General features: G+C 49.8%; 1 protein-coding gene across 3 annotated transcripts in view; it reads right to left on the bottom strand.

Moving 5' to 3' along the window:
• Positions 1–12,900, bottom strand: part of LRIT1 (leucine rich repeat, Ig-like and transmembrane domains 1) — a 56,109-nt gene that overhangs the window by 4,288 nt on the left and 38,921 nt on the right. The window contains exons 1-3 of one of the 3 annotated variants that reach the window (XM_058696876.1): positions 9,913–10,111; positions 5,736–6,202; positions 634–939 (exon numbers count right to left, since the gene is read on the bottom strand). In XM_058696876.1, the coding sequence (XP_058552859.1) occupies positions 634–939; positions 5,736–6,202; positions 9,913–10,034 (895 nt within the window). In that variant the 5' untranslated portion in view covers positions 10,035–10,111. Of the gene's footprint in view, positions 1–633; positions 940–5,735; positions 6,203–9,912; positions 10,112–12,900 lie in introns of those variants that run through there. The other 2 variants (XM_058696877.1, XM_058696878.1) reach the window with 2 other exon arrangements.

Raw genomic sequence — 12,900 nt, forward strand, 5'->3', positions numbered from 1 at the left:
TGTCTGCACGCAGGTAGGCTGTGACTCTGGTAAACCCCACCATCCTGTGCCAGAGATAAACCATTTCTGTCTACACAGCAAAAATAACATGGGAGGCTGTGTGCTGTAGACCAAGCTTTTAGCCTCTCAGAGTCGGTTGACTTACAAAACAAAAAGGATAATCAGGTTGTTCTTTAAAGTTCAGTGACATTATGCACATAATGCACTCAACACCTGAGGAGCTCAATAGATGGTAACTCATATTGTTAATCACTCCTAGTGAAACTGGCTTAACATTCACAACTTGGAAACTTATTATAAATATCAATACACTAAGAGTATCTTCCACCAAAATGGCAGCATTTTGTTCCTCCCAGGGTGGGCCCTGATCAGAGTGTCTTCTGGAATATGTAGGGCAAGTTGACAGCTATTGTCATCATGGAAGCCACTGTCCCATGTTCTGTCTGGGCAGAGCCTGTCTACCTCCACTCAGCCACAACAGGAGTAAACAGCCTCGCTCAGCTGACCTCCCTCTCCTTGGCAGACCTGACCTCCCACCAAAGATGCTGACATCCCCACCCTCCCCCACCCCCCACTCCCCGCCCCCGCACCCAGTCTGCAATCTCAGCACCACAGTCCCTGTAGCTCACAAACCTGTGCCGTTGAGCGCATACCCGTTGGCTCTCCTCCAGCTCATCTCCGGCCCAGGGACCCCGGTGGCCCCACAACGTAGCAATACTGCACTGCCCAGAGGGGACCTGAGGCTGGCTACCCCTGGACGGATCTCCGGACTCTGGCACTTCCTCAGTTCCAGCTGGCTGAGGGCCACTCCGGCCAGGCTGCGCGGGCTGGCACACTTCAGCCTGGCCTCTATGAAAGCCAGGTTTGGGGCCCAGCCTTCCAGGAAACGGGCTAGGTCATAGAGGCGGCAGTCACATACCCAGGGGTTGTCCTGCAGCCCTGCAGGGATGAGAGGGCAAGTAAGAGGTGAGCCCTCGATATTCATATCCCCATGCCCAGCCCCCCTGCCCCGTCAGGGAGGACAAGGCATATCCTGAGCTCAGAGTCAGCAGACCTGGCCTCCAGGTCCAGCTCCTTGCCTCTCTAGCTGTGCAATCTTAAGGCTGGTTCTTCAACTTGAATGATAGCAGTACTTTCCTTTCAGCGTTGCTATAGGCATAAATAAAAACAAATCCTGTTAAGCATTTGGGTAAGCCATACAGCATACTGACAAAATTGGCAATTACTGCTGCCATTCCTAGACTGACCCTTTCAGGCTACTGGTCAGGCAGCAAGGATTTCAGCAATACCTGCAATATGCCAAAATAAATTTCTCAAAATTCTTTGTGATCCCTGACTCTTGATCCCTGTCCTCTCAGTTCAGTGTGGAACTCTCAGCATCACCCCAGTAAGGAGGGTGGCTCTGACATTGGTCCCTTTGATACAAGCTCAAAAGGGGAGGAGTGAGGAGGCCAGGAAATCAAATCCTATGTCATATCCCCAGCCCTCTTTACTTTAAAATTGGACTTATTTATAAAGATGACAGTAGGTCACTGCACCCACCCTTCTACATCCAAGAACCTTCTACAGATACAGGCGTATCATGTGTGTTCATTCCTAAAGCACAATTCCTTTTTACATGTTTGCATTTCTGAAATATGGAATGAATTCATTTCATGTGGTGTCTTTTTACCCCCAAAGATTGTTATTAAATTTGATAGTATGTCTAATAATCAATGGCATATTATTTATTTGCATGCATATATTTGATATATTTATTTATTTGCATGCATATATTTGATATATTTGGAAGGGGAAATGTAAGGTTTGAGGAGGTTGCATATACATCTGCTTGTACACACGTGACTCTCAGGTCCTTCTGAACACCAGTTGGGAGGATACCAGTAACTTCTTCCATCCATCCTCACTCCATCCCTCTCATAACCGCTACCCTGTGTCACTGGTTAAATGCATTTAATGATACATCTGCACCCCAAGAATCATGAGCGCCCAGCTCTGGTGGTGAGCTACCTGGCTTTCACTTCTTACAATTGAGTCCCCAAAGAATGAATGCAAATAGCAAAGTTAAATGACAGGGAAACTTTTACCCCTAAGACTGGCAGAAGTTAGGGGCGCCTGGGTGGCGCAGTCGGTTAAGCGTCCGACTTCAGCCAGGTCACGATCTCGCGGTCCGTGGGTTCGAGCCCCGCGTCGGGCTCTGGGCTGATGGCTCGGAGCCTGGAGCCTGTTTCCGATTCTGTGTCTCCCTCTCTCTCTGCCCCTCCCCCGTTCGTGCTCTGTCTCTCTCTGTCCCAAAAATAAAAAAAAAAAAAAAAAAACGTTGAAAAAAAAAAAAAAAAAGAAAGACTGGCAGAAGTTAAATCTTCCAACCATTTAAATTATTAGCCTCATGAGGGAATAGATTTTCATCTATCTTCTTCCCTGCTATATCCCCAACACCTAGAACCAAGCTTCCACACTGATAGGCACTCAAATAAACTTGCAGAGTGAACACCTGCATTTGTGGTCTCACACAGCACAGGTGTGGGGTGAGAATTGGCCCAGCCACTTGGAGACTATTAGACTGATATTAAACTGTCTAATGTGCACACTCCATGACCTATTCCATTTTTCAGTTCCTATCCTAGAGAAACATTTGTCTACATGCACAAGAATGCATTGTCAAGAATGTTCTCTGTATCATCATAGCTGTTAATAAAATAATGGAAATGATCTAAGGGGCCAGTAAAGGGAGAATGGCTAAATTAACTGTAGTATAACGATACTATTAAAAATTATGCAGTAGTTTATAAATAATGAAGCTGATCCATTTGTAGCAACTTACAAAGACTTCCAAGACCTATTGTTGAGTGAAGAAGTTAGTGCTGGTTGATATAAACAATATGATATATACAATATGAAACTTTATGTAAAACACAGATAAAATTTCTATGTGTATGTATGTTTATATATGTATGTGTATGTAAATGCATTTTTTTAATTTTATTTTTTATTTTTTTATTAAAAAAATTTTTTTTAATGTATATTCATTTTTGAAAGACAGAGAGAGACAGAGCACAAGCAGGGGTGGGGTGGTGAGAAAGGGGGACACAGAATCCAAAGCAGGCTCCAGGCTCTGAGCTGTCAGCACCAGGGCCCGACGTGGGGCTTGAACTCACAAACCGCGAGATCATGACCTTGAGCCGAAGTCGGATGCTCAACAGACTGAGCCACCCAGGATCCCCATAAACGTATTATTTTTTTTTCAACGTTTTTTATTTATTTTTGGGACAGAGAGAGACAGAGCATGAACGGGGGAGGGGCAGAGAGAGAGGGAGACACAGAATCGGAAGCAGGCTCCAGGCTGAGCCATCAGCCCAGAGCCTGACGCGGGGCTCGAACTCACAGACCGCGAGATCGTGACCTGGCTGAAGTCGGACGCTTAACCGACTGCGCCACCCAGGCGCCCCTAAACGTATTATTTTTAAGGAGGCTTCACACCCAGTGCAGAGCCCGGCGCAGGGCTTGAACTCACAACCCTGAGATCAAGACCTGAGTTGAGATCAAGAGTTGGACGCGTAACTGACTGAGCCACACAGGCACCCCTGCAAATGCATTCAAAAAGAGAACATGCAAATGAACGTAACAGTGGCTACCTGTTAGAAGGGGGAGAAGGATTCGGGATCAGAAGAGGGAACAAAAGGGTCTTTAGCTTTTTCTATAATATTTTAATTTTTTGTAATGTTTTTATTTATTTTTGAGACAGAAAGAGAGCATGAGCAGAGGAGGGGCAGAGAGAGAGGGAGACACAGAATCCAAAGCAGGCTCCAAGCTCTGAGGCTCCAGGACTGTGAGATCATGACCTGAGCTGAAGTTTGACGCTTAACTGACTGAGCCACCCAGGCACCCCAGCTTTTTCTGTAATATTTTAAATGTTTACATATAATCATGTGTGAGTTATGTAATTAAAATTAATATTAATTTTCTGTAATGAATTATGCCACCTGTCACCCTCACGGCTAGGTATGAGTTTTAGGCAGGAAAAGAGATGGTTCACCTGTTAAGACATTGGTTTATTACAAACAAGAAGGAATCAAAGAGAGGGGGTCAGCTAGTATAACCATTCAACTCTGCTTTGGGAAACTGAGTCACAGGGGGCCTTTTCCTGGCTGCATGAGCTGGAAGATCGCTTGTACTTCATTTTCCTTATTTGTAATACTGGGTGAACACCCCTTGCCCTGGCTGCCTGACATGGTCATTGCAGTAAAGTTATCAGATATTTCATATATATATATGAAATTTATATAGCATACATATATTGAAAAGGGCATTCAGTTAAATGTTATTTTCAAATCAACACTTTTTTTCCCTGTGAGTACTATCCTATATATTATCCTTTATCAGATGAGAAAGTCTGCAGAGAGCTGGAATGGGGCTTGCTGTTCCCTGCCCTGTTTGCAGGCAGTGAGGCTTCTAAATATTCCCTCCTTGAGAGACTCTCCCGGGCCTTAGGGCAGGAGCTGCCCCAAACCATTCTGAGACTGCTCCAGCCCCTGGTGCTGGACCCTATATGAGCCAAGGTATGTTCTAGGCACATGCTGCTAGGAGGGCTCTCTTCTGATACTATCCACCCACTCCCCACTACCCACCCTCTGCCACAACTCCCCATCCCCTCACAGGACAGAGGAAAGAGAATCAGTCTATCTGACATGAGCCTTGGGCCCAAACCACTACTTACTAAACCTCAGGTTGTGTTTGTTCATCTGTAAAACAAAGGACATTATACTTGCACTATCTACCCCCTGGGATATGGTGAGGGTCAAGTTCTGTGAGGGAGCAAGAAATTTAGGGAAGCTTCAGTGCCACACTAATGCAGATGGCCAGTAAGGACTGACCAGTTAGCAAAGAGTTAGGACCACCTTCCATCCATGTATGTGTACCTAGTGCTTAGAGGAGACTGTCAAGGGGGTGGGGGGTGTTCACATGTTTTGAAGATTGTTGGAAGTTGGGTTTCCTGGAAGCAGACTCTGAGATGAACATGTGCAGCATGTTCATTAAGGAGGAAAGGAAGGAAGGAAGGAAGGAAGGAAGGAAGGAAGGAAGGAAGGAAGGAAGGAAGGAAGAGACACAGAGCTGAGAAGTGGGCCTGGTGAATCCCTGGGGGACTCGGGAGCTGAAATAACCCATCAGAGTCATGCCAAGCAGCTGGGTCCTTAGACTCCCACCTGACAGGTCTTTGGATAGGGGCTGTGTCCGGAAAGGATGGGTGGCTTTGGGCAAGGCTGCTCTGCAGCTAAGGCTGTCCCTGACAGGGCTGGCAGCTGAAGGCCACTGCTGACAGTGCCCTCAAAACCTGGGCAGCCAGCTCTACCTTGACAGGGACCCAGGTGGCACACCACTGTGCCTGCCACATGTACCTACTGTGTCCTAAGAACTGTCTTTTACTTGCAACTCCAACCTTTTGAGATAGATGTTATTGCCATTCTCTCTTTACAGAAGGGGAACCAAGGCACAGAGAAGCTAAGCAATTTACCCCGGGGACACACAGCTAGTAAGAAGCAGCGCTGGGATTTGAACTGGCAGCAGCTTGAGCTCCAAACCTGCCAGTGTGTGCCTCTCAGTCTTCACTCAGATCCAGAAGGCAGGCGTGATTTCTATTTTCCGGGTAAAGAATCAAGACTCAGAGAGGCTCAATAACTTGCCTAAGACCCCCAGGCTCCCCAAGCTGGCTCCAAGTGAAGGATACCGCCCCTTACCTAGCACCAGCCTGGTGTGGTGGCCGGGAAGGAAGGGCCCGGTCTGCAGGTGAGCCCAGGTGGCCAGCAGCTCCTGCGGGAGCCTCAGCAGCTGGTTGCTGGAGAGGTCGAGGAAGGTGAGGTTCCCCAGGAAGCGCGCGGCCTCGGGCGGCACGGCCGAAAGGCGGTTGGCCTGCAGGTCCAGCAGCCGCAGCTGGGGGGCGTCCCTGAGCGCCGCCCAGGGGAAGGCGGCCAAGCGGTTCCCGGGCAGGCGCAGCTCGCGCAGGCGGCGCAGGCCCCTCAGCATGAGGCCGCTGAGCTCGCTGAGGGCGTTGTAGGGCAGCCACAGCTGCTCCAGGCGGCCCAGGGGCCTGAAGGCCTCTCCGGGCACCTTGCGAATGGCCGTCCGCTCCAGGCGCAGTCTGGAGGTGTCCGGAGGGATGGACGCGGGGGGCAGGGTCATGTCGGGGTCGCTGCACACCACCGTCCTGGTCACAGAAATGGGGGACATTTGAGCGAGGGTCCTGTCGGGTCCGCGATCCTACCCCGCTCCCTCCCGGACCTTCCTTCAGGAAGCCTCCCGGTCTGCACGGGAACCGGGACCGCCAAACCCAGGCTCCAGGCTGAGGTGGGCCCTGGAGTGGCGCCGCGATCGAGCAGACCCCGGATTTCCCTTTGAGGGGTTCTTGCTTTGAGAGCCTTTCGCAGGGGTCCCAGAGGGCCATTTGGTCCTGTCCCTGGCTGAAGGACCTCTGTGTCCCCTTACAACTCACACTACCTACAGTGCATTAAGAATGATGGGGCGCCTGGGTGGCGCAGTCGGTTAAGCGTCCGACTTCAGCCAGGTCACGATCTCGCGGTCCGTGAGTTTGAGCCCCGCGTCAGGCTCTGGGCTGATGGCTCGGAGCCTGGAGCCTGTTTCCGATTCTGTGTCTCCCTCTCTCTCTGCCCCTCCCCCGTTCATGCTCTGTCTCTCTCTGTCCCAAAAATAAATAAAAAACGTTGAAAAAAAAATTAAAAAAAAAAAAAAGAATGAATGGTACTCATAAATCTTGAGATCATTTTGAGCACTGCAGCACTGCATATATGTGTTAAAAGTGTTCCTTTGTTAAATTATACCTCAGTTTTTGTGATATTACTTATATGACATATAATATATGTAATATCATATCATACAATTATATATATAACTTGGGCATCAGAAACGAAGCCATACACTCACTGGGTGCCTCAAGCCTCCCCTGACCCGGAGGGACCACGAGGTGATTAAGGTATTTAAGAGCTAGGACTTGGCCCCTGCAGTTGGATTCATATCTGGGCTCTCTGCTTGCTGGCTGTGTGTCCTTGAGTATATTATATAACTTCTATTGTCCTCAGTTTCCCACAACAGACTCCACCTCCCCGGGGTGGTTTCAGGGTTTAAGTGAGGTCCTGCTGTGTACCAGTTCTGCAGACCTGTCATCTGGAGGCGTGCAATGCTATTTATCGACCACTATCAAAAATTCCTGCATCCCAGCGCTGCAAAGCTCCTTGCAGTGATCCCTCTGCCCAGACAGTGACCTCCTAAACTTTGTTCTATTAAGTTTGGCACTAAAACAGAGGATAGAGAGATAAAAAGAAGCAGGCCTTGCCGTCCAAGAACCTACAGTTCAAGGCTGTGTTACATGCCATCTCGGAGAGAGCAGCACACTCACATAAGGTAAAAAGGGAAAGATTCTCAAGGAGATAAAACTTGGAGGCTAGACCAGAGGGACCCAGCCCTTGTGCAGCCTATTTCATCTAGAGGGCTTCTCTGCTCACACTGGAGCAGGTGGGGGCAGTGGTCACGTTTTGCTTTGCTATGGGATCTTGTTCTTTTTGTACTGCTCACATCAGGCCTTCCTGATGTAACACACACTCTGACAGCATCCATCAGTTCAGCCTGAATACTCTATTCAGAGTTGACTGGCTGAACTTGACTTGCTTTTCCTTGTCAGTGGCACAGGGGCTCCCACCCACTCACATTCTTCAGGTATACATGGACGCCCCTACTGAGGGATGGGTGCTGTGGAGATTCAGAAGAATATCAGACTCATAGCCCCTGTCCCTATACAATAGCTTACAATCCAGCTAAGGAAGATATCACTGGGGGCAGTGATATTTTCAATGATAATGGAAGTTTGACTGTTGCAAAGAGGAAGGTCTGGATGTAGGAGGGAGGAAGGCAGTTGACCGGAAACATGCCCTGAAATTCACCAAGGGAGGGATCAAAGAAACCACTAAGAAGCCAGCAGGAGCCAACAGCACATCAGGTGGGGCAAACTGGGCATAAAGAACGTGGGAACACTTCTGTCCAGGTGCCCAGACTGGGCCCCCCAAGGAAACCCCAGTATCCACAAGTACCCAAAAGTTCATGATTGTGGGAGCATGGAGCATAGGCAGGTCACCCAGGCTATCCAGATGTAAGGATGGAACCCTCTGACAGTCCCTGGTTGGAGGTGGGCTGAGGAAGGCATCTGGGATGAAGAGGAAGCCTCCGTCTGACTTTGCTATCTGCTTGTGGCCATTGGGGACCTCAGGGCCTCCTATAGCCTTTCCTGGCATCGTTGCCCTCATAGGACGCTCCATGCAGATGGGCTGGTGCCTATCAGTCATGGGACTGTCAGGCAGGTGGAACTGATGGTAAGAGCTCTGGCTTCAGAGGAAAGATGGCTACTGGCTGACATTAGAGCCCTGGAAACTGACCTTGGAATTTTATTTTCTATCTTAAGGCTAACCTGGTATCACAAGCCCTCCCCTGGTCCCTGCCCATGACAGAATTACCAGTTGAGAAGAAATCTGGAAATGGAACTAAAGCCGTGGGTTCTAGGACCAGGTCTGTCACTGATGCTGTGTGACTCTCAGCCCTGTGCTTTCTGTAAGTAGCAGGAGAGGCTCTTCATCACCCTAGTCACACTGTCCTTGGCCAGAGGCTATTTCCTGGCTGGCTCAGGGCTTAGCCCTGGCTTTTCTTGAGGAGAGAATCCTTACCTCTGATGATCCATATGAATTGGACCATCAGAGACTTGGGTCAAAAACGGAGTTCTTGTTTTTCAGACCACACAGGGTATCCTTTCGTGGGGGATGACTCTCCATTCTTTGCATCCCCTCACACCCGATCAACCCAACACCCATTGCCAGGATCATTGTAAGTGTCACACTGATAACACTGCTGCCCTGATCAGAAATCATCAGTGGCTCCCAGCACCCATCTAAGACAAGGGAGAAAGGGAGAATGGAATTCTAAAATGTTAAAAAGATGGTAGGAAAGGCCCTGAGCCAAGGACTGAAATTCCTAAGCAAGTTGGGAAATGCAATGGTCACTAGTGGATAAGTTGAAGATGTCAGAGAAAAGATAGTCTAAAGACTGCCAAAGAGAAAAGGAGAGGGGGCCATGGTGGGAGAGCAAGGGTCCACAAATCACAGTGGCTTTGGAACATCCCATGGAATGGAGGAGGAGAGGATGGAGGTGCTCTCAGAGCTCAGGTAGGGCTTGGGGAAAGTCAAAGAAAAGGCTGAGGATATAGGGGTGCTTGCTTGCAATGGAATGGGCACTCCTGGGCTTTTGGAAAACCCATAGAAATATGTTGAGGCCGAGGCTCCTGGGGGATGGGCCAGAGGTGCCCCAAAGTGGGAAAAACATGAGGAGGCAGGTGGTCACATTCTGGGTGGGGTGGTAAGAAATACCTGGGCTGTACTGGGTAACCCCAGAAGCTGAGGCAAGAGAATGGAAGAGGCCTGGGAGAAAAGGGGCTAGGGAGATATAGAGAGAATGGTGGAATAGAATGGAAGGAAGGAAGGAAGGAAGGAAGGAAGGAAGGAAGGAAGGAAAGGAAAGGAAAGGAAAAGAAAGAGGTAACAGAGAGACTTCTCATGCCCTTTGGAGGGTTTCCCTCCACCAGGATCCTGGAGGAGGACTCAGGATGGATCTCCTGGAGTGGGCACACTGTCCCACCCCTGCCCCCATGTGTAAAGAAAGGGACTTGGTACTTCTCATGCCCTGCTGGCTGGAAGACAATGCAAAGCAGACCAGCCCCCTAGGACACTTGGGCCTCAAGGGCCTGGAAGATAGAGGTCTCACCCAGCCATGTTCTGAGGGCCCTGCATACAGCCCTCCCAACCCAGCCAAGCTGCTAGAGGGAAGCGGCGGGCTACCCATCCCACACACCTGGTGACATACCTGGCCTTGCTGCCATCACCCAGGATGTGGAGGCTGCAGCTGCATTGAGAGGGGCAGGAGCCGTGGGCTGGGGGATGCCCCCAGAGGGCCAGGAGCCAGAGCATGCCCACTGCCACCCTCATGGCTCCTGGCTCCTCTGTAGCCCAGGCAGGGGCCTGTCCCTGGACTGCTCTGTCGTCCCAGCTCAGGAAGCCCAGCAGCTGCCCACTGGCTCATCAGCTCCCCCCCCCACCCCCCGCCCCCACCTGAGGCCATGGGATAAACACAGACAGACTGGGGATTAGGGAGGGGAGCCCTGGCCACAGCACTCAGCCGCTTATTACTCCTGGAATCACCCAGTCCTAAGGGAGAGGGTGGAGGATCCTCTTCCGTGGCAACAGCCCCGGACCCTGAGAGGCCAGGGTGTGGCAAGGTGAGGAAAGTGGGTAGCCACCCAGGGGCAAGTGGCTCCTGCACTGGCCAGCTTGGCTGTCCACCTGCGAAGTCACCTCATGCCAGCTAGGCTGTGGGCTACATGGACCCTGCCAGGGTGCCTGGGCTCAGAAAGGATGAAGACAGACCTGGCCTCTGATGAAGGCCATTGGAAATTGTCTCCTGTGACACTGTTTTATAGGGGAAAAGCAATGAGATGAAGGTGATAAAGACACTAGAAAGAGACCAAGCTCAAGGACCAGGCCAGCCTGGGTTCAAATCCCAGCTCTTCCATTTATAGGCTGTGACCCTGAATAAGTTACATGGTCTCTCTTGGACTATGTATCCTCCTCATTTGAAAAGGGAAGTAATATTACTGTAATCAGGGTGTTTATGAAAATTAAACCACCCAAGTTTCCCAGATGTTGATGGCCTGTGGTAATAGAAGTTCCCTCCTAAGTAGTAAGCCCACAATTTCACTGGCATTTAAAGTCACATGCTCTTAAAGGAATTGGAAAGATTCGGATACTTGATACGTTTGACCCCCAGGCTCTGCTCTCTTGTCCAGCATGCCCTACCTAGCTCCTTCAGCTTTTCTAGAAGGTTCCCTAGTGCCTGGTGCTTATAGACGTAGGCAGACCTAGACCAGTGAGGTGTGACTGTTATGCCCAAAATTCGTGATCCCCAAATACCGCCAGGGAGCCGAGTCCGATGCAAAAGCAAAAGAGCCTTTATTCGAGCTAGCTGGAGTTCAATCCCCTACCTGCACTGACGCAGCAGTGAGATACCAGGGAGAGAGAGTGAGTTTCAAAAGCACAAAGGTTTTATAGGGGTCTAGGGGCAGTTGGTGAGGTAATGGCTGTGGCCTCAGCTGATTGGCTGGGGAAGGGTCGGAGTCCTGTTACGCAGGTCGCTGGGCGTGTTTTGATCAGGAAGTTTGAACGGGTGAGTGGGAGGTTACTCAAGGGGAGGAGGCATGGTCTAGGTGAAGGACACAGAACAAGATGGAGTCGGCCGGCGTAGGCCCGCCCTTTCAGTGACCAAGGCAGATACCTAGGGCCCCAGGGCACACATGAAATGCCTAGCTCTGTGCCAGGCCAGTTTTGACAATCTTGGCTTCTAGGAAATGTTGGTTCCCATCTCTTCCTCTCTTCCAATCCATTGGTTTTCTCAACGCTTGCCACCTGTCCCTCCTCCTCCCCAAGCCAAAAAGGGCGACCATTCCCACATCTCTGCCTTTTCCTCCTTCTGTTGGAGATGCCTTCTCATCTCTGTTTGGCCTAACCGAGCTCTGGTCTTGATTCCTGGCCCTGCTTGATTCCTGCTTTCCCGTCTCCCTTGAAGTCTTCTGCAGTCTTGCAGGCATGAAAAAAACTTGACACATGTATGAACCAGTAATGCAAGGTAGAAATTAGGAAAAGGGGTAACCGTTTATCAAGAAAGTTTTCCAAGAGGATGTGGGCAAGCACTGTGAGGTGGTTAGGCTTGATTAGATGGGGGTGGGGTCCAACGGAGGAAAGGCATGGGAAATTAACATTTACGGAATAGAATGAGCTGCTTGACCGGATCCCAGGGGACAGGAGACCAGGCTTCTCTTTCAGCTGAACTCACAAATTACATGACCTCAGGTCAATTCTAAACTGCTTTGAGCCTGTTCCCTCACACGAAATGCAAAGGATGATGGTATCTAGTTCATGGAATTGCTGTAGGAGTCGTCATAAGGTCAGTTAGCATAGTGCCTGGCTCTTAGTGGGGTCTTAACATTAACTATATTGCTGATAGAGCTCTGGGCCTTGGTTTCTTTATCAGAAAAGGAGTTAAATCACTCTAGACTAGTGTTTCTAAATGTTACACCATTGGCCAGTGTAACTTGATAACAGGACCTCATTGTAGAAGCCAAAGCTCTTAGCGGGGTCCTGGGCCACAAAGACAGCAGTCCCTCTGTCCCAAGCTAATGCCTTTGGGAGATTTTTATGCTCCTATAGCTTAAATGCCCTGTGGGAGTTGGGCAGTGCAGCCTGGAGGCCATATCCATGATGTATTTTTCTGAGACTTAGAAAGGATATTTCCATTGCAAAGAAGGAAACTGAGAAGACCCCAATGGTCCCACCCCAGTCCTGATAGCTGGTTAATGTCAAGTTCTGAAACACGACCTCAGTCTCTAGTCCCAGTTGGGATTCTTTCTGTGACAACAGCTGACCTGCCAAGCATCATCCTTTTCCCAGTCGCTTGTGAGCACACGCATGGAAGGACGTGGCTTCTGACCCAGTCTCAAGCACAGCTGCCACTCAAATCCCTTTTTCTGCTCCCCACCCTTCCCTTGGTTATGCAACTCTTTTCTAATTTGGCTCTCAGCCACACACCATTTGGATTCCAGGACTTTAATCCTGCCTGATTGGGCTGAAATGAATGAGACAGGCTTCCATTCCTGCTTCACAAAGGCTGCACTGTCCAACTGGTGAATGGGTTCCTTCTTTTGGGGCCAAAAGCACAGTTTAGGGCAGGGGGCAGCAAGAAGGAGACCAAGGTCTAGCATAATCACCTGCTTGTGCCAGCACGTGAAATGGCCCTTTAAAA

This window comes from Neofelis nebulosa, chromosome 13 (genome assembly GCF_028018385.1).
Source record: "Neofelis nebulosa isolate mNeoNeb1 chromosome 13, mNeoNeb1.pri, whole genome shotgun sequence".
In the NCBI taxonomy this organism is placed as follows: Eukaryota; Metazoa; Chordata; class Mammalia; order Carnivora; family Felidae; genus Neofelis; species Neofelis nebulosa.